This window comes from Chiloscyllium plagiosum, unplaced genomic scaffold (assembly GCF_037043375.1).
Source record: "Chiloscyllium plagiosum isolate Xiang-an unplaced genomic scaffold, Cpla_swu_hap1 HiC_scaffold_26, whole genome shotgun sequence".
Taxonomy (NCBI): domain Eukaryota; kingdom Metazoa; phylum Chordata; class Chondrichthyes; order Orectolobiformes; family Hemiscylliidae; genus Chiloscyllium; species Chiloscyllium plagiosum.
In genome coordinates this window covers 28,618,045-28,637,545 of record NW_028270164.1, presented here as the reverse complement: position 1 = coordinate 28,637,545, position 19,501 = coordinate 28,618,045, and the positions used below count along the sequence as shown (strand labels likewise).

Below are 19,501 nucleotides of genomic sequence, written 5' to 3'. Positions count from 1 at the left end.
TGAATGCACAGGGGTGTTTTATACAGGGGGGTTAGAACGCAATGTGTTAACGGTTCTAAAATCTTGTTTACAATAAATGGCAATCCTTGCTAAGTACAGAAATCTGATTTGTGCTTTCTCTCTCATTCTGCATCTGCACCGCTGTTTTATTTCTGTGCTTTCTGTCAACCTGTGTTTAAAATTACAGATAAATTTTGCAAACTTCTATACAATCTTTAACTTCTAAGACAACTGAATGGCGAGACTAAGCTTGCATGACCGTGCTCAGAAGAATTCAAAATACTTGTAGAAAACCAGATTCTTTTACTGTTGATGTATGTACATTAAATTAAGCCTCAGTATATGTGCTGACATCTTGTTTGAAAGCCATAGTAAATTTTGCATACAGTAGGAATGATTTTGCAGGGAAAATACAGGTTAAGTAGGGACTAAACTGGGATTCTATGATTCCAAACCTGGGTTGCTAACCATAACTTTTGCCATTAAACACATTAATTGACTCACTGACATTTTGTAAGCAACTCATATTGGTGGGCATCTCAAGGGTCAGCTTGTTTTTGGCAGTCAGCCCTTTTTAAAATGAACATTAATATTCTCTAACACACGCGTCTCAGATTACCATTACTGAACAGTGTGTAGATTTCTTATTCCTCTACAGGTCACTGAAGAGGGCCACCAAACTAAATTCTAGGCCCATCAAAACAACTCAGATCACTGCAATACTGGGTTTGCCCAACGTTCCCAACAAACTTGCATGATTCTACTCCCAACAAACAAAGTCCCGCCACTCTCCGTTTATCAGCTAGGATCAAGTTGGGGATTTGATTTCAGTCAACACCAAGCTAATTCAGCAAAATGCGGTGTTTGGTCCCCATAGATTGTGGTCTGCTATAAGTAATGCCAATAAATTTATTGCTTTGTGAAGCAAATCACAAAGGTGCCAACATGCTTGTGAATTTGATACAATGCAGACAAGTTAGTTACCAAATGCTGATAGGATTGGTTTTACATTACTCTATGTATATTTACAATTCACATTGAACTACAGTATTTCAGGCACAAGGGAACTGCCATCATTCAATACTGTGAAATGAGGCCATGGCACTCAAAATAACTCCCATCAGTCACATAACAAGTGATAAGATAATTCTTGTCATTTTAACTGCTTTTCAAAACAATTATCTGGGCAACTGTCAGGATTTCTCAGTGAGAACGACATAGTCTTAAGATTTACAATATGCTTAGCACAATATTGAATTTAAATATTTTTTATGTAATCTACTACCATAATGCACTATTTTATATTAATTGTAAATAAACTCAACTTGTAAATGGGTGCACAGTCTGTTAACAGTTTTCAAACTCAGCATCACAAGATGATCTTTGAAGAGAAAATGAGGTCTGCAGATGCTGGAGATCAGAGATGGAAATGTGTTGCTGGAGAAGCGCAGCAGGTCAGGCAGCATCTAGGGAACAGGAGAATCGACGTTTCGGGCATTAGCCCTTCTTCAGGAATGAGGAAAGTTTGTCCAGCAGGCTAAGATAAAAGATAGGGAGGAGGGACTTGGGGGAGGGGCGTCGGAAATGTGATAGGTGGAAAAAGGTCAAGGGGAGGGTGATAGGACAGATTGGGGTGGAGGCGGAGAGGTCGGGAAGAAGATTGCAGGTTAGGGAGGCGGTGCTGAATTTGATGGATTTGACTGAGACAGGCTGGGGGGAGGGGAAATGAGGAAACTGGTGAAATCCGAGTTCATCCCTTGTGGTTGGAGGGTTCCCAGCCGGAAGATGAGGCGTTCTTCCTCCAACCGTCGTTTCGCTGTGGTCTGACGATGGAGGAGTCCAAAGACCTGCATATCCTTGGTGGAGTGGGAGGGGGAATTGAAATGTTGAGCTACAGGGTGGTTGGGTTGGTTGGTCCGGGTGTCCCAGAGGTGTTCTCTGAAACGCTCCGCAAGTAGGCGGCCTGTCTCCCCAATATAGAGGAGGCCACATCGGGTACAGAGGACGCAATAGATGATATGTGTGGAGGTACAGGTGAATCTGTGGCGGATATGGAAGTTTCCTTTGGGGCCTTGGAGGGAGGTGAGAGGGGAGGTGTGGGCGCAAGTCTTGCACCTCCTGCGGTTGCAGGGGAAGGTGCCGGGAGTGGAGGTTGGTTTGGTGGGGGGTGTGGATCTGACGAGGGAGTCACGGAGGGAGTGGTCTTTACGGAATGCTGATAGGGGAGGGGAGGGAAATATATCCTTGGTGGTGGGGTCCGTTTGGAGGTGGCGGAAATGACGGCGGATGATGCGCTGTACATGGAGGTTAGTGGGGTGGTAGGTGAGGACCAGCGGGGTTCTGTCCTGGTGGCGGTTGGAGGGGCGGGGTTCAAGGGCGGAGGATCGGGAAGTGGAAGAGATGCGGTGGAGGGCATCGTCGATCACGTCGGGGGGGAAATTGCGGTCCTTGAAGAAGGAGGCCATCTGGGATGTGCGTTTTTGGAACTGGTCCTCCTGGGAGCAGATGCGGCGGAGTCAAAGGAATTGGGAGAATGGGATGGCGTTTTTGCAGGGGGCAGGATGGGAGGAGGTGTAGTCCAGGTAGCTGTGGGAGTCGGTCGGTTTGTAGTAGATGTCCGTGTTGATTCGGTCGCCTGAGATGGAAATAGAAAGGTCGAGGAAGGGGAGGGAGGAATCTGAGACTGTCCAGGTGAATTTGAGGTCGGGGTGGAAGGTGTTGGGGAAGTGGATGAACTGTTCCACCTCCTCGTGGGAGCACGAGGCGCCGCTGATACAGTCATCTATGTAGCGGAGGAAAAGGTGGGGGGTGGGGCCAGTGTAGTTGCGGAAGATGGATTGTTCTACATATCCTACGAAGAGGCAGGCATAGCTGGGGCCCATGCGGGTGCCCATGGCTACTCCTTTCGTTTGGAGGAAGTGGGAGGATTGGAAAGAGAAGTTGTTCAGGGTGAGGACCAGTTCAGTCAGTCGAAGGAGGGTGTCAGTGGAAGGGTACTGGTCGGTACGGCGGGAAAGGAATAAGCGGAGGGCTTTGAGTCCTTCGTGATGGGGGATGGAGGTGTACAGGGACTGGATGTCCATGGTGAAAATAAGGCGTTGGGGACCGGGGAAGCGAAAATCATGGAGCAGGTGGAGGGCGTGGGTGGTGTCCCGAACGTAGGTGGGGAGTTCTTGGACTAAGGGGGACAGGACGGTGTCAAGGTAGGCGGAGATGAGTTCGGTGAAATATATATTTCCCTCCCCTCCCCTATCAGCATTCCGTAAAGACCACTCCCTCCGTGACTCCCTCGTCAGATCCACACCCCCCACCAACCCAACCTCCACTCCCGGCACCTTCCCCTGCAACCGCAGGAGGTGCAAGACTTGCGCCCACACCTCCCCTCTCACCTCCCTCCAAGGCCCCAAAGGAAACTTCCATATCCGCCACAGATTCACCTGTACCTCCACACATATCATCTATTGCATCCTCTGTACCCGATGTGGCCTCCTCTATACTGGGGAGACAGGCCGCCTACTTGCGGAGCGTTTCAGAGAACACCTCTGGGACACCCGGACCAACCAACCCAACCACCCTGTAGCTCAACATTTCAATTCCCCCTCCCACTCCACCAAGGATATGCAGGTCTTTGGACTCCTCCATCGTCAGACCACAGCGAAACGACGGTTGGAGGAAGAACGCCTCATCTTCCGGCTAGGAACCCTCCAACCACAAGGGATGAACTCGGATTTCACCAGTTTCCTCATTTCCCCTCCCCCCAGCCTGTCTCAGTCAAATCCATCAAATTCAGCACCGCCTCCCTAACCTGCAATCTTCTTCCCGACCTCTCCGCCCCCACCCCAATCTGTCCTATCACCCTCACCTTGACCTTTTTCCACCTATCACATTTCCGACGCCCCTCCCCCAAGTCCCTCCTCCCTATCTTTTATCTTAGCCTGCTGGACAAACTTTCCTCATTCCTGAAGAAGGGCTAATGCCCGAAACGTCGATTCTCCTGTTCCCTAGATGCTGCCTGACCTGCTGCGCTTCTCCAGCAACACATTTCCATCACAAGATGATCTCCTGGCAAAGAGAGGACGTCAAAGGAGACTCTAAGAGAAGATTCTAAAAGGAGTACAAGATCATCGGATTTTCACCCATCAGAGCCAGGCCTAACTTGGGCTACAATATAATTCTCTAAAGATTCTGTATTCTAAATATGCCAGTAGTTAGCAGCTTAAATAGCACTAGTTTTGCTGCCATTCACTCAACTGTTGTCTGATAAGATTGTTTTCTTTCAACACATGCCTCCAACATTTACAAATTAGACCAGGAGATTTGCCAGGGAAATATTGACATTTGCTGAAATAGAAGTTCAAAAAGGACTTTCAGATAAGAGGAAAGTCAATAGGAAGCAAGTCAATACTTAGAATACGAACAATTCACACAGTCACATGACTACAGAATACAATTACAACTATCACTTTCCAGTATCTTTACTAGTCAATGACAGTAGACAATGATGTAACTTGAACCAAACAGAAAATTTGTCAATAGGGACAATAGCCTAAGTGAACAAGTGTACACTTGAAAAAAGGCTATAACAGCAGATTATATCCAAATAAACTAGTAATTGCAAAACACTGCTGGAAAAATATCATTTAGAAAATTGCTCCCAGCCTAACATGGGTGCTCATTTTTCCTTAGATTATGAGTCAGTACTTGAAGATACTTGCCACATGGAAAAATTCTCAGTTTTGAAATGATACTCTTAATCCATCCAACATTATTTTTGATCATAACACTGAACACCAGCAGCTCCTCCGTGCTGCAGAATCACTTCACTGAAGCACAGCATGCACAAAAAATGCACATTGCAACTATGGTGCAACCACTTGAGTTCCTTAAAATGCTATGAATAATATTGCATTTGAAAGATTTTGAGGTATTGCATAGCACTTCAAGTTTTGCATACAAATTGTAAGCTAGAGGAATTAATGTATTTTTATCTTGAATAACAATTAATGAGATTTACTCACTAGGCAACAAGTAACTTACATATTTCCAAATATGGAAAATAGAAAGTTAAGTTGATCTCTTGTCCAGCAAGAAGCCTAGCTCACAAGTACCCCAAAGCACAATTTCAAAACATGCTTCAAGTTTGTTAAATCTATTAGATAGTCAAAAGGGGTCTAACATGACTCAGTGAGATCAGTTTCTAAATCTCAGATTTTTTCTTGTTACCGGATGGCAATTTTAGAATTTCAAAACACAATTTAAAACCTCTGTTGTTAGCTTAGTTCGGGGATAAATACTACATGCAATTAACTAAAACAGCTATAATATTCACAATTAATTATTTTAAAATAGATCTCAAGTACTTGTGGTTAATTACATTAAAAGTGAGAGAAATGGTTCCTAAAATTGCTAAAATGATTTTGGGATTTGAAAATGATTCTCAAATTTGTCAATAAAATTTAAAAGGAAAAAAAAAGACCATGTTTTTAGAATTAGCAAATAAGTTAGATTTGGGTTTAACCTAGGACAAAAGTAAACTGAAATTGTAAAAGGGTCACTCAAACACTTAGATGTGTCAGAGAAACAGACAAGTGCAGTAGAGGCAGAAAAACTTAAATTACATTTGAGGACAATTGAGTTAGAAAATAAAGAGAGAGAGAGAGAGAGAGAGAGGAGAAACAAGAGAGAGGGACGAGAGAGAGGAAAGGAGAGAGAGAAAGAGAGAGAGAAAAGGTTCTTAGCTGAGTAAAGAGAGAAAGAAGAAAGGGACAGAGAAAGAGAGAGAATTTTAACTTGAGAAGTTGCGACTTAGTCAGCAAAGTCAAGTTAACAGGATGTAGGTTAAAAGAGAAGGTGGTGATATGTATAAATATGTCAAAACTCTGCCACATTTGATAAGAAAGATGTTGAAGCCTTCTTTATTTCATGTGAAAAATTGGCTCGGCAGATGGAGTGGTCTGAGGATTTATGGGGAATGCTAGTTCAGGCTAAATTGGTAGACAGAGCTAGTGAGGTATTTGCTGCGCTGTCAGATGAGGTGCCAAGAGATTATGAAGAGGTTAAACAGGCTATTTTAAGTGCTCATGAATTGGTATCAGAAATGTATAGACAGCAGTTCAGAAACACAAAAAAGGAATCAGGTCAGACTTATACTGAGTTCGAAAAAATTAAATTTAGTCATTTTGACTGATGGGTGCGTGCTTTGAAAATAGATAGGACATTTGAGGCTCAAACAGAGATTATTCTGCTGGAGGAGTTTAAAAACTCACTTCCAGAGATGGTAAGAATTCACGTGGAGAAACAGAAAGTTCAAGAAGTGAGAAGGGCAGCAGAATTAGCAGATGAGTAGTTGCTGGTGCACAAGACAAGCTTCCGGCCAGAATTTCATCCTGTGAGGGATAGAAGTTGGGAGGTGATCCTACACTATGAAACCAAGAGTTGAGCGCACTGGTAAGAGTTTACCACAGGTTAAAGAAGGGTGGAAAGGAAGTGAAAGGCCTCAGGTTTTTTCATTGTAATGGAGTGGGACATAGCAAAGTACAATACCGGTGGTTTCATAAGGGTACTGGTAAAAGGTGTTTTCACTGCCAGAAGGTGGGACACATAAAGACACAGTGTGGGTCGTTAAAGAAAGGCACTGTGGGGAAAAAACAAAGTCAAAGAAACTAAGCAAGTGGCATTAGTCAAAGTTGTAAAGAAAATCCTAAGAAGAGCTGATGAGCTGCAGGAGAGTGCACAGCCTTGGCAGGGGTTGGGTATGGAGTGAGTACCTGATCTCTACGAAGAATTCGCCTCTTTGGGTAAAGTTTACTCAAAGAACAGGAGGAGAAGGACAAGAAGTCATAACTTTGAGAGATACAGGATTTAACCAGTCGCTTATAGCATAGCATGAGCAAATAGCACTCCTTCTGATCTGTTACCAATCTAGTAATTTGTGGGACAGATGGACAGAAATTTAGCCTCTCCTGCGTAAGATCATAGGTTATAGTACCAATTCAAGACTGAGGAAATTACAGTGGGAGTGATTGACAGAGTATCAGTTTCAGGAATTCAGTTTGTTCTTGGGAATGATTTGGCAGGATCCAAGTTGGGAGTGACACTCCTTGTTGTGGAGAAGCCCGAGGAAGACCAAGAAACTAAGGAGTTAAAACAGAAATATACTGGTATTTTCCCCAGACTGTGCGGTAACTAAATCCCACTATCATAACTCACAGCATGAAGCAAAAAGTAAAGAGAAAGATGAAGGAGCTGAGGTTCAGTTAGCGGATCCCTGTTTGACGTAATGGTGCAGGAAAAACCTGAAGAGGCAGAGGATCAGACAGATGTGTTTAGTCCTGAAAGGCTAAGAGACCTGCAATAGCAAGACAAAACAATAAAAGATATATATGTGGATATGCACTCTGAAAAGAGGCAGAGAATATTCCAGAGGGTTATTATCTGAAAGATAGAATCCTAAGGCGAAAATGAAGACCACGGCAAGTTAGTGCAGGGGAAACATGGGCTGAAGTGCACGAGATTGTGTTGCCGGTGGCATACAGACAGGAGGTGTTACAGGTAGCATGTGAACTACCTGTAGGAGGTCACCCAGGGGTACGAAAGACTCAGGCTAAAGTACAAAAACATTTTTATTGGCCTGGAATGCCCAAGGATATGGTTAACTTTTGCCGTACGTGTCATACATGCCAAATGGTAATTAAGCCACACGCGGTAATATAACCAGCACCTTTGTTGCCAATTCCACATTTGAAGAACCTTTCACAGGGTTACAATTAATTGTGTAGGTTCCCTCCCATGAACTACATGTGGGAACCAGTACTTGATAACCATAATGGATGTGTCTACCAGATTTCCGGAGGCAATTCCATTGTGGAGTGTTTGAGGTGGTTATGGAAAACTTATGTACACAGCACTTTAAATCCAGTGCACATCATCCTATCTGCCAGGGAGCTTTAGAAAGGTGCCACCAGATCTTGAAGACCATGTTGAGAGCATACTGTCAGGGTTACCCGAATGATTGGGATAAAGGCATCCCATTCGTATTGTTTGCCATTGGAGATGCCCCAAATGAATCTACTCAGTTTACACCCTTTGTGTTAATATTCAGTCATGAAGTGACAGGCCCTTTGAAATTAAAGAAAAATTGATAGGACCAAAGTCGAAGATCTCTCACTTCGATTATGCATCACAGGTGAAGAAGAGATTAAACAGAGTAGGTGAGCTAGCTAAACAGCACCGAAAAAGGGCACAGTATAGAAAGAAGCAGGTGGCAGATAAAAGCTGAGACTCTGACATTTTCCCAAGGGGATAATGTGTTGGAATTGTTAGCAGCGATAGGAGATCCCTTCAAAGCCAGGTTTAGTGGTCCCTATCAAATTGAGAAAAAGTTGAGTCAGGTGAACTATTTAGTAAAGATACTATTTAGTAAAGAAAAAAAAGATATTGAGTATGTCACGTGAACATGTCGAAACCGTATTACATGAGAGAGAAAGAACTGGAGAAACGGGTGTTAGTTACTGCCTGCAGAGTGAGGAATCAAGTCCAGATGTGGATTTTAAGGTGCCTCAAAATGGATTTTAAAAAGTCCTTGAGGGGTGGGATAGGTTAGTAAGCCAACTGTCTCAGGAGCATAGAACGCAGTTTAAAGATTTGTTACTGCAGGACAAGGACATGTGTAAGAATCAGGTGGGGAGGACGAATGCTATTGTCCATGAAGTAGATGCAGTAAATACTTCTCTGATAAAACAAAACCCCTATCTGCTTAATCCTCTCAAAGCCAGACAGGTCTAGAGGAGGTGGAGGCTATGCTCGATGAGGACATCATCGAACTAAGGCAGAGTGAGTGGAGTTCGCCGATCATCTTAGTTCCCAAACCTGATGGGACTCAATGAGCCTGTGTGGATTATAGGAGAGTCAAAGCTGTTACAAAATCAGACTCATATCCAATTCCGAGATTGGAGGACTCTATCGAGAAAGTCAGACAAGCCAGTTGGATTTAATGCTTGGTTACTGGCAGGTACCTTTATGAGAGTTGGTGAAAGAAATTTCTGTATTTGTAACCTCCAAATGGGCTATATCAGTTTAAAGTGATGCCCTTTGGAATGAAGAAAGCACTTGCCACATTCCAAAGACTCATGAACAGAGTTGTGGCTGGGTTAACAAACTGTGCAGTCTATTTGGACGATGTAGTGATCTTTATCAAGTCCTGGAAAGATCACATGGTACAGTTGGCAGAGCTCTTTGAATGACAACGAGAAGCAAAACTGGTGATAAACTTAAATAAAACAGAATTCGCAAAAGCAGAGGTGATGTTCTTGGGACATAACATTGGTCATGGAAGGTTGACCCTCAGAATGCAACGATGAAGGCCATTGAGGAATTTCCACGACCAACCTCAAAGAAAGAGATGCTGCGATTCTTAGGACTCAGCGGATTAAATCTGAAGTTTGTTCCAAACTTCAGCAGTGTAGTTAACCGATTTGCTGAAGAAAAACACAAAGTTTTGGTGGACAGAACAATGCCAGGAAGCATTTGACCATTTGAAATCGATACTAATCACCAAACCAGTTTTAGCTACACCAAACTTTTCAAAACCATTTAAATTTGCCATCGATGCTAGTGACATTGGAGTTGGAGCTGTACTTCTATAGGAAGATGAAGATAGGACTGAACTGCCAGTTGGTTACTTTTCAAAGAAGATCAACATCCACCAGAGGAAATACTCCACAACTGAAAAGGAACTATTGAGTTTGGTACTGGACTTACAACATTTTAATGTGTATGTCACGAACAATGTGTCGGAGATGGTTGTGTACACTGACCACAATCTGCTTACATTCTTAGAACGTTTTAAGGATAAGAATATGAGACTATTTTGTTGGAGTTTTATGTTACAGACTTACAATTTAAAAATCATATATATTGCGGGTGGGAATAATGTAATCGCAGATGCATTATCCCGGACTTAACTGATAGAGTTTAAGATTTGTCTTTATTTAATATTATACAGGTATATGGGAAGAAGTTAAGGTGAATTTATATTAAAGTTATCTGTAAGTTAGGGTAATGTGTTTAAAAAAATAGGAAAAAATGAAGCCATCTTTTCATTATGATGGCTCATTTTCCTAAGGAGGAAGGTGTTATGAAAATGTGAGTGTATTTTAAGAGAGTTAAAAGCAACAGAACTCCCGGACACAGCACCATAAGGTAACAACGTAACAATTGGTCGAACAATTCGAGTAGCTCGTTGCCTGGAGACAAAAACAAATTCGAATTCAGCCAATCAGTTTAATTATACTCCGAAATATAACAATCTCCAATCCAGTTTGAACTCAGTATATTGACAATCTTAAAAGCCAATGACACAATCCGATGCTTTGGGGTATAAGAGAGGGGAAAATTGAACAGTTGGGAGGAGAACTGCCAAGTCCAGCATGTATAAGACTGCCTGAAAAAGAATCTCTTAAACGTACCTTTTCGATCAGTAACCTGTGATGCAGAAATTCCTAAAAAGAAAAGACGACACAGGAAGTTCCAAATAGAAGAACTGAAAGCTATCTGGTTTTGAGATAAACGGCCTTGTTTTGTCAATCTTAATTGGGAGTTTTATCAGACTAGTATTATAGAAGGGAAGGTAACAGATAGATTAGAGTAGGGAATTGTAAATGGTTGTTGGTTAATTATTCTGCTATACTTTAAGAAATAAAGTTGTTAATTTTTAAATAGTTCTTGGCTACCCGAGTTTTTGCAGATTACTGCACAGGATAAATCTTTTCTGTGTTGCTAGTTTTAAGTTAAGCAGGAGGGTTTGATCCGTGTCGTAACAGTCACATGCAAATATTTCTGTTACACAGTAGGCAGTTTATTGAGGAAATCAGTAACAACATCTCAATAATTATGTAACCAAAGTATTTGATCCAATAATGGATGACGTGTCTACTTCACTGAAGAATTTAGTGCCCAACATTGCCTTTTACAAGTTCAATCACAGATCATTATCCTGATTCAGCAATTCAAAGTTCTGTTAACCCATCGAGTCTCCAACCTCTAAATAAACCCTTTTAACGTTTCTAAAAAAATCACACAATACCAGTTTATAGTCCAACAGGTTTATTTGAAAGTACTAGCTTTCAGAGCATTGCTCCTACATCACAGCTACAGGAGCAGCACTCTGAAAGCTCGTATTTAATCAGTTAGATTAATGCCAACAAGACATGACTACTATCTGATTGAATCTACTGCAAATAGCAGTTAGAATAACCTTACTGAAGCAATATATGGAGATGTCATTATGATGGCAAGCTCACACACCACCATCTTGGAACTGTTGAACAAATAACAGCATATTAACCAGAGAAGTGCAGTCAATGAAAGGTCAGAAACCACAGGAAAGTTACAAAACCAAGTTCTGAGGTTGCTAGGTCTAAGCTAGACAGCTGTCATGAAACCCTGATTGACTATTAACAACTGCAAGATCCATTTTTCAAAAAAAAAGTGGTGTGACAGGGCTAATTGATTGATTTTTGAGGCCTAATTTCAACTTCAAAAATGCCAGGGAAAAGGTAGGTTGTTAAAAAATCAAACCTTACCACTTCCAATCTTACAGAAACACATCGCTTGGTTGTCATTGAAACATGATGGAAATTTTTAAGTCTCAAAAGGGACCACCAAGAGGAAAGGTTTGAGAAGCAACCATGTTCACCTCTAATAGTACACAATTTAACACAGTCAATGGAATTTTGTGAAACACTTATAAAGAGTGCTAGCAATGTTATTTTAATGCACTGTTATAATACTGAATAAATATTCACGGAGACTTAAATTTTGATACAGGCACATTTAACTCGGGAATCACAGAATGAGAAAAGTAACTGGTAACATAAAAATAAATTAATCAATTCAGGGGATGTGAACATCTACGACGAGGCGAGCATTATCAGCCACCTCTAATTGCCCTTGAGATGGTGGTGGTGCGCTGTCTTTTTGAATGACTGCAGAATTGCTTCATCGACAGTGTTGATAGGGAGTGAATTCCATGAATTTTACACAGCAACACTAAAGGCGACCAAAAGTCAAGACAAGTCAGGATGGTGTGTGGCTTGGGCTGAAATATGCAGTTGGTGATGGTTAACCCAACATATTTTATAAATCTTCCTCAAATAAATTGATGTGGGTTTAACCTACTCTAACCCATGCCATACCCAATATTCCTCCCTATTTTCTCCAAAGAGTTACATGGATTACTTCATTATATCCTTTCTTCCCTAGCCCTCTCCAAGTCTTGGACTTGATTTATCTGTTTCAATTGGTAGCTCAGGAAACCCAAGAGCAGATAAAGAAACAAACACTTGAAGCCAGGTTGGTGGCCTTGCATTTTCTCAATTAGATTCTATTTGATAGAGGCTCAGCCAGTCTGGTTGAAGGACTCGTGGTAATGCTACTGATGGAGTATATAAATATTACTACTTCTGCTACAAATTAGCTTCAGAATTCTTGTATGTCCTCCAAGGAAGAAACAATGTAGTCCATCAATGTTTCATTATTGTTTATGTGAAGAAGTCTGTTCCCACTGCAAATTAATTTGTCCTTCAATGTTCTGTACCAATGCATCAGAAACCAAAACAGAAATTGCTGGGCAACTTCATCAGGTTTAGCATCATCTATGGAGAGAAAGCAGAGTTAAAACTTCGTGTCCAGTTCTGAAGGAGAGTCATTGGACTCGAAACATTAATTGTTTTCTCGCCACAGATGCAGAGTTTATCCAGCAATTCCTATTAATTATCTTAACTTGCTATTGTTCGCTTTGCCAGTAAGAAAATAGTTCAAGAATTTAACTCACTGTTAAAAGCCATAACAGCTTCTCAGTCTAGTTTGTTAGATAGAAGCAAAACTTTTTTGCCCCTTCTTCCATTAAATTATCAACTTTCCACTGGGTGGAAAAAAATGACTCTCTGTAAAAGAGAAGAATTAAAAAATCTTGGGCATGTTTCTGGATCTTCACTGCTCCCACAATTTTCTAGGCAATGAATTCTGTTACTTCCACTATCTCCTATTGCAAGGTTTGATGCCAGACTGAATTTGGGTTCAATGCATACCTTTCAAGGAAAAGGCAAAGTCAAAAACGTCTTTCAGACATAAACTTCAAAGCAACATTATTCACTACACATGAATAATAAATAATTATATATACAGAAATCATAGGTATATAAAGGTCTGATCTTAAGTTAGTTATTTCCGTACATAACTATGTTCTTTATGTGTTCCAATTCAGATATTTTTTAAGATTCCCTCTCATTCTAGAGTGTACTAACTACCTCACTATTCTATTTATGCTCAATGATTTGCAGCTCCATGACATTATCACAAGGTTGCTATTCAGGCCCCAAGCTCTTACACAACTGTTTCCTTGCTGATGTTTGACCTGATACCACAAGGCTTCACTGGGTTACAATTTATAGAATTCCCAGCACAACTTCCTCCCTAGGTATATCACTGTGCCACAATCTTCGGTAGGTCTGTCCTACTGGTGGTGCTGGTGCCTGGGACCTTGCTTATAAAGATGTGATTGATGCAAATAATTATGCCACACTGCTGTTTTACTAGTCTGTAGGACCACTCCCTCAGTTTTGGTACACACCCCAGATGCAGGGTTAACAGGGCCATGTGCGCTGCTGTCATGCCTGGACTGTCATTTATTCTCTTAACAGATTTTGTAGCTTTTTGACACATCTAAATGGCTTTCCAGAGCATTTTAGACAGTACTTAAGAGTGACAAACCTGTGGGTGTGCAGTCATGTTTAGACCAGTGCACAGTAGAATGGAAGATTTCCTTCCTTAAAAGACATTCGTAAACCAGATGAGTTAGCTTTTAGAGTATTAGAGTAGCTTTTAATTTGAGGTTGATTAATTTGAACCCAAATTTTTCCATCTGTTGTGGTGTGATTTGAACTCATGTCCAAGAGCATTAGCCAGTCTCCAGATTACTCGTTCAGTGAAAATAACATTACATCACTGCATTCCCTATTACAAATGTCTTCAAATATTTTCACGTAATAAATGTAAAGTTAAACAAATGAAACAACAATATTAAAAACAAACTCAAATATTTAACATAGGACAGAAGGCTTTCTTATTCAATTCATATACAAAACAAACATATGGAACTTTTCAGAAGTGAAGTTTTTCCAAAACAGAATTATACTGCTTCAAGTCAAAAATATGCACAAAGCAACAGTATTAATTGGCAAAGATCAGAAGGGACTTAAGAAATACAGAAAAATAAATCTTATTAAATGATCAGGAACATAGGACATACAACCAACAAAGATGCTAAATCCACACGACAATGCTGAAACTTGCTCTTAAAACCTAATCATATGACAGAAATTAATGCCTTCCCATGGTAACACTCAAGAGTCAAAATTGGCAAGTTCTAAGTTGCTGCAGATTTCCCTTGATGTTGCTGTTGCAAAGTCAGGTGGCATGCTGTTTTTGATGATAAGAACATCAAATTGTATAATGCACAAAGTATAATTTGCTTCAAAAGTGCATTGTGCATCATGCCAATAAAATCTAATTACCATAATAGACACATTATAACATCAGTTAAAGGCCAATGTTGATGAGAGAAATTTGAAGTTTGCCAGCTTGAAATAAGACAGCCAAAAACAATAACTGAATCATCTTTACTTTTCTTCAAAGAATAGAATGAGATAGCACAGAAGGAGGCTATCCAGCCCCTTGTGGCAAAACAAATTCTTTGAAACAGATTTCAAAGAAAAAGTTCATTCTGACAGCCCAATCAGTAGACTACAGGGAACAGCAATCAAATTGTTAAGAATATCCCATTCAAAGCTCAATCAGCAGGGACAAACAATTTAAATGAGAGAGGAACGCTTTCATTAACACACAGAGGACAGGGTGACATATTAAATCCCAAATACATTTTAGATCAACATACCCACCTTACACACTACCTTTTTGCTTAAAAGGCAGTATATCAGAATAAAAAGCAATCAGTCATCTCTCTTCTGAAAGGGTGCAGATATGTTTGATGAGATGTGGATAACATATTTGAAATTGAAAGAATCTTATTTACCCAAAGAATGGTGAAAATGTGAAATTTGCTATCACAGGGATAGATTGAAACAAATCGTATAAATACATTTTAATTAAGTTAGAAAAGCATGAGCAAGAAGGGAATGGAGGGCCACAATGATAGATTTGGAAGAGGAAAGATGGGAGAAAGCTTGGATGGTGCATAATGCTGGCATGGACTAGTTGAACTAAACATTTGTTTCTGTGGCATATATTGGACATAGTGCTACATATATGACAAAGGTCCTGGATCAGTGGTGCTGGAAGAGCACAGCAATTCAGGCAGCATCCGACGAGCAGCAAAATCGACGTTTCGGGCAAAAGCCCTTCATCAGGAATAAAGCTGATGAAGGGCTTTTGCCCGAAACGTCGATTTTGCTGCTCGTCGGATGCTGCCTGAACTGCTGTGCTCTTCCAGTACCACTGATCCAGAATCTGGTTTCCAGCATCTGCAGTCATTGTTTTTACCCCATAAATGACAAAGGCCCCAATTGACAACAGCAGAGTGCTTTGGAATTCTGTCCTCACATGCCTTACAGACTCCCTATTAAAGTTTCAGGTCAAGCACAAGGAAAGTTTCTCAAATAATTCTGAATAATTTGCTCCAGCCTGGTTTTCAACTATAAAAAACATGTTATAAACATTGCATTTGGCCATGGTCGCACAAGTGCATTTATACTTTTAAAGTCCTAAGTTACTAAGTATTGCATTCAACAGCCATTAAAACCAGCCTTAGGTTTAACTATCAACTGGAGGAGGACAGAATCATAGAAAATAGAATGGGATGTTTTCTGATGTATGTCAAGATATGCAAAGATTTTTAGTATGCTCAATCGCTTGCTTACTATAAAAATATGGTTATAATTGGGTCAACACTGTGCTACTTCAATAGCAAACAAACTATTTGCAAAAATGTCAGTATACATTTGTTGTTTCATATCCAATGTGTGTGTGTGAGATTCTGTACTGAAGTATTCTCAGCAAGTTAACATCCTAACATAAACTAAGTCTAAGCAAGCACAGGTACATTAACATCGCTTGCCCACCCAACTAAGATTCAAGCAGCAATTATCAAAGGATCCAAAGAGAGGTGGTTCTGACAAAAGACTTCCATGACAAACATTTCTAATTCTTATATTTATTTTATAAACATGCTTAATTAAAATGTGCAGGACATAAAAAATTGGGACTAACGGGCTTACAAAACAATACGAAGAAACAACGTATAACCAACATTAAAACTGATACTTTAATTACTATTAAAATAAATATTATTTTGAAATATTCTGAGAAAATGCAAATTGGTTTGCTCACCTCTTGAACAGAAGGTTGTTGAAAGAGGGGAATCAAGGGATTAGTTCTGGGAATGTCAATGTGAATCTATAAACACAAGGGAAAATTAGTTTAATTCAAAACAGTTCAACAAAGATTTATATTTTATTTTATTTAATTTTGAAACTATTTCCCTGTGCAGAAATACAGTTTTAATGGAGAACTCTTAACGTATTTTGTTTTTTTCTGCCTACTTACGCAAAATTCACTTATTCAGAATTATGTGGTATCAAGAAATCATCTTCTTAGAAGTCAATGAACACAATAATGTGAAGGGATTAAGGATGCAAAACTAACAAAACTGAACTGTGATTATTACTGAAAATATCAGATGATCCCCTCCCAGATATTAATTCAGTTCCTTTACAATGTTCTATTCAGGAATCAGTAGGACTTCTAGCTTTAAAAATAAGTTAATAGAAAACAGAGAAAAGCACAATTTGGCTGGTATGAGAATACAACTGGAATTATTTTAAAACAAAGTTTTTTTTTGTACAATGTAATTGAACTACTCAATATCACAGATAGTAGCTTCACCAAAAAAACTGCCAACATTCAATTAAAGTCCTGTATAATCTTTTAAATTAAATCATTTAATTTAAACTATTTTCATTGAACAACAGGTTCCTCCAGGAGAAAGCTAATTGCTTTGAGGAAAAGAAAAACCATCATCCAAGGTAGATATTTCTTGCAAACACTGGTCTATCTTTGCAAGTTTGGCTGAATGTTACCACTCTGACATTTAAATCAGAAGGTCTGACTTAAACCCCCATTCTAGCACTTGGGCTCATAACATAGACTTTCATCTTAATGTAGTAATGAGGGAGTGTTGTGCCATTGGAAGGTGCAAACTTTCAGATAAGGTATGAGATCCCAGATTTAATTGGAAATCTCAAGTGCATTCCAAGACACTAGTCAAAACGCACCTGGGGAGTTCTCATATTATTCTTGCAGATCTCTGCCTCTGAACCAACACCACTAAATTAAATCTCAATTTCCTTCATTTTGGAACTACCCTTTTCACAAACTGGCTGTTGCAGTTTTGGATCCAAGTTGTTTTGGGATGCATTAGAGTTGTGAAAAGCACATTCCCCATGCACATGCCTTCAACTTTAAAAAAAACTTTCTAATTACACAATCATTTTTCCACATATCCAATCAGAAATTGAAGTTCAAGAAAATTCAAAACAAAAGAATGTAAATTTGAATTGAAAGTCCCAATCCTGAACTTCCACGCCTTATTTCAGAATTACTGCTGCAAAATAAGAATCTTACAGCCAGAGCTCATCAGTGTTTAGCAATACAGTTTTGTTCCTATTGGGCATGCAGATAATGCAGTATTTAATTCTTACAGAATAAAATAAACAGTTACATTTATGGCAAAAAAAAACATTTAAATAGATTTTGAATACTGGTGAAGAATGTTGGACTCGCAGTGTGTTGCATTTACTTGTGCTAGAAGCTATATACATTAATGCACAGGACCCTGCTCTTTATAGACAGAAAGAACATAAACAGAACAATCCTGATTATCTGAATGAGACAGACGAGGAATATTTTGTTCAGACAACTGATTGCTTGGATGATGGATAACATTATAAGGGGACCTTGCAATCTTGTTTGGATAATCCGAAATTCGGATAACCGAAGTTGTTATATATGTATATGTATATACACACACATTGGGCCTGTTTCAACACAACAAAATTGATGACAACCATTCGCTGGTTGCCTTGACCAGAGTCAACCTACCCAGTTAAGTAATTCTATCAGTTACTTATACATCATTAAAACTGCATCCTCCAAACAATCAGCACTCCCTGCACACAGTATAAATGTTGGTTTTCCCTTTCAAATGGCATTCTTGCAAGCTATCCTGATGAGTATAAGTCAAAACTCTTAAATAAAACATAATTTTCCACCAACACTTTGCAGCTTTATTTTACATTTCAAATTACAGCAGTAATTACGACATTAGCAGTTAAAAAATAAGTGTTAAATTTAGAAAAGTGTAGTACTTGTCGATATGTATCCTGGTGATGTTCTTCATTTCTGGAATCATAATATTGTTCAATGAACCCAAAATACTCTTCCCGTTTTCGCTGTAAAGTGATTTCCCTTCTCTCCATATTTGCAGGTAGATAACCCTATGAAAAAGTTAGAGAAAAATTATGTGATGACAGAAATGCAGGAGAACATAACAGGGGCAAAGGAGCAAATTTGGTCTTTTTATTCATTTTGCCACAAGTACAGCTTTCGCAATCAAGAAGGAATAAAATTACAGTTGCATAACTACCCTCGCAGGCAACTACCTCACCATTCAAAACGAGCAAAGGAATACAAATTTTAATCTACTACTCCAGCATTTAACTTAATTTATTGCGGTCTTGTGGTCCAGTTAAAAGCACTTTCATGTCTGAAATAGAATCCCCTGCACTCTTCATCCCCAGGCTTCAAGTCCCAATAAGGGAAACGAGATGGATGTGAAAGGGGTGTCCACAATATATCCAATCAGAAATTCAAGAAAACAGAAAATTAGACCAAAAAATGTTAACTCTATTTCTTTGTCCACAGATGCTGCCAGACCTGCTGAGTTTCGCTTTTTTTTATTTCAGGTTTCCACTGTCTGCATTATGTTTATTTTTTATGGCTGATCAGGTGTATAATCAGCCTGCCAGCACTTCCAGTGTTTTCCAATAAGAAGTCCAGAAACATGGAAACAGCAATACGTTTTCAGTCGCCAGCAGAATATTATAATGAATAGTGGGACCAGGGGAGCTACAAATTTCGCTCCTGACTTTAAAACTATAAATAGCTGGCATAGTATTTTTTTTAAGACAAGCCAGATTTTCACCTATAAACTGACAATAAATCTTTCATCTAACATATTGCAGAAACAATAAAAATAATTCAAATTAATTTGTACTCCACATGTCCATGAAATGAGCTACATAATACAATTAGCTAACAGGTCTGGTTGGACTATATGAAAAACCATGGGGTCTCACACTCCTGTCAAAATCACCTCCAATAATGTATCATCTTGGAAAAACAAACCAGTGCAAGTGTCACTTTGTCA

At 39.6% G+C, this 19,501-nt stretch overlaps 1 protein-coding gene across 3 annotated transcripts in view; it reads right to left on the bottom strand.

Moving 5' to 3' along the window:
- The window catches only part of LOC122563198 (TBC1 domain family member 22B), a 314,506-nt gene that overhangs the window by 181,006 nt on the left and 113,999 nt on the right, over positions 1-19,501 (bottom strand). For all 3 annotated transcript variants that reach the window (XM_043716741.2, XM_043716742.2, XM_043716743.2), the window contains exons 6-7: positions 18,441-18,569; positions 16,405-16,470 (exon numbers count right to left, since the gene is read on the bottom strand). In XM_043716741.2, coding sequence (XP_043572676.1) covers positions 16,405-16,470; positions 18,441-18,569 — 195 coding nt within the window. The remainder of the gene's footprint in view (positions 1-16,404; positions 16,471-18,440; positions 18,570-19,501) is intronic.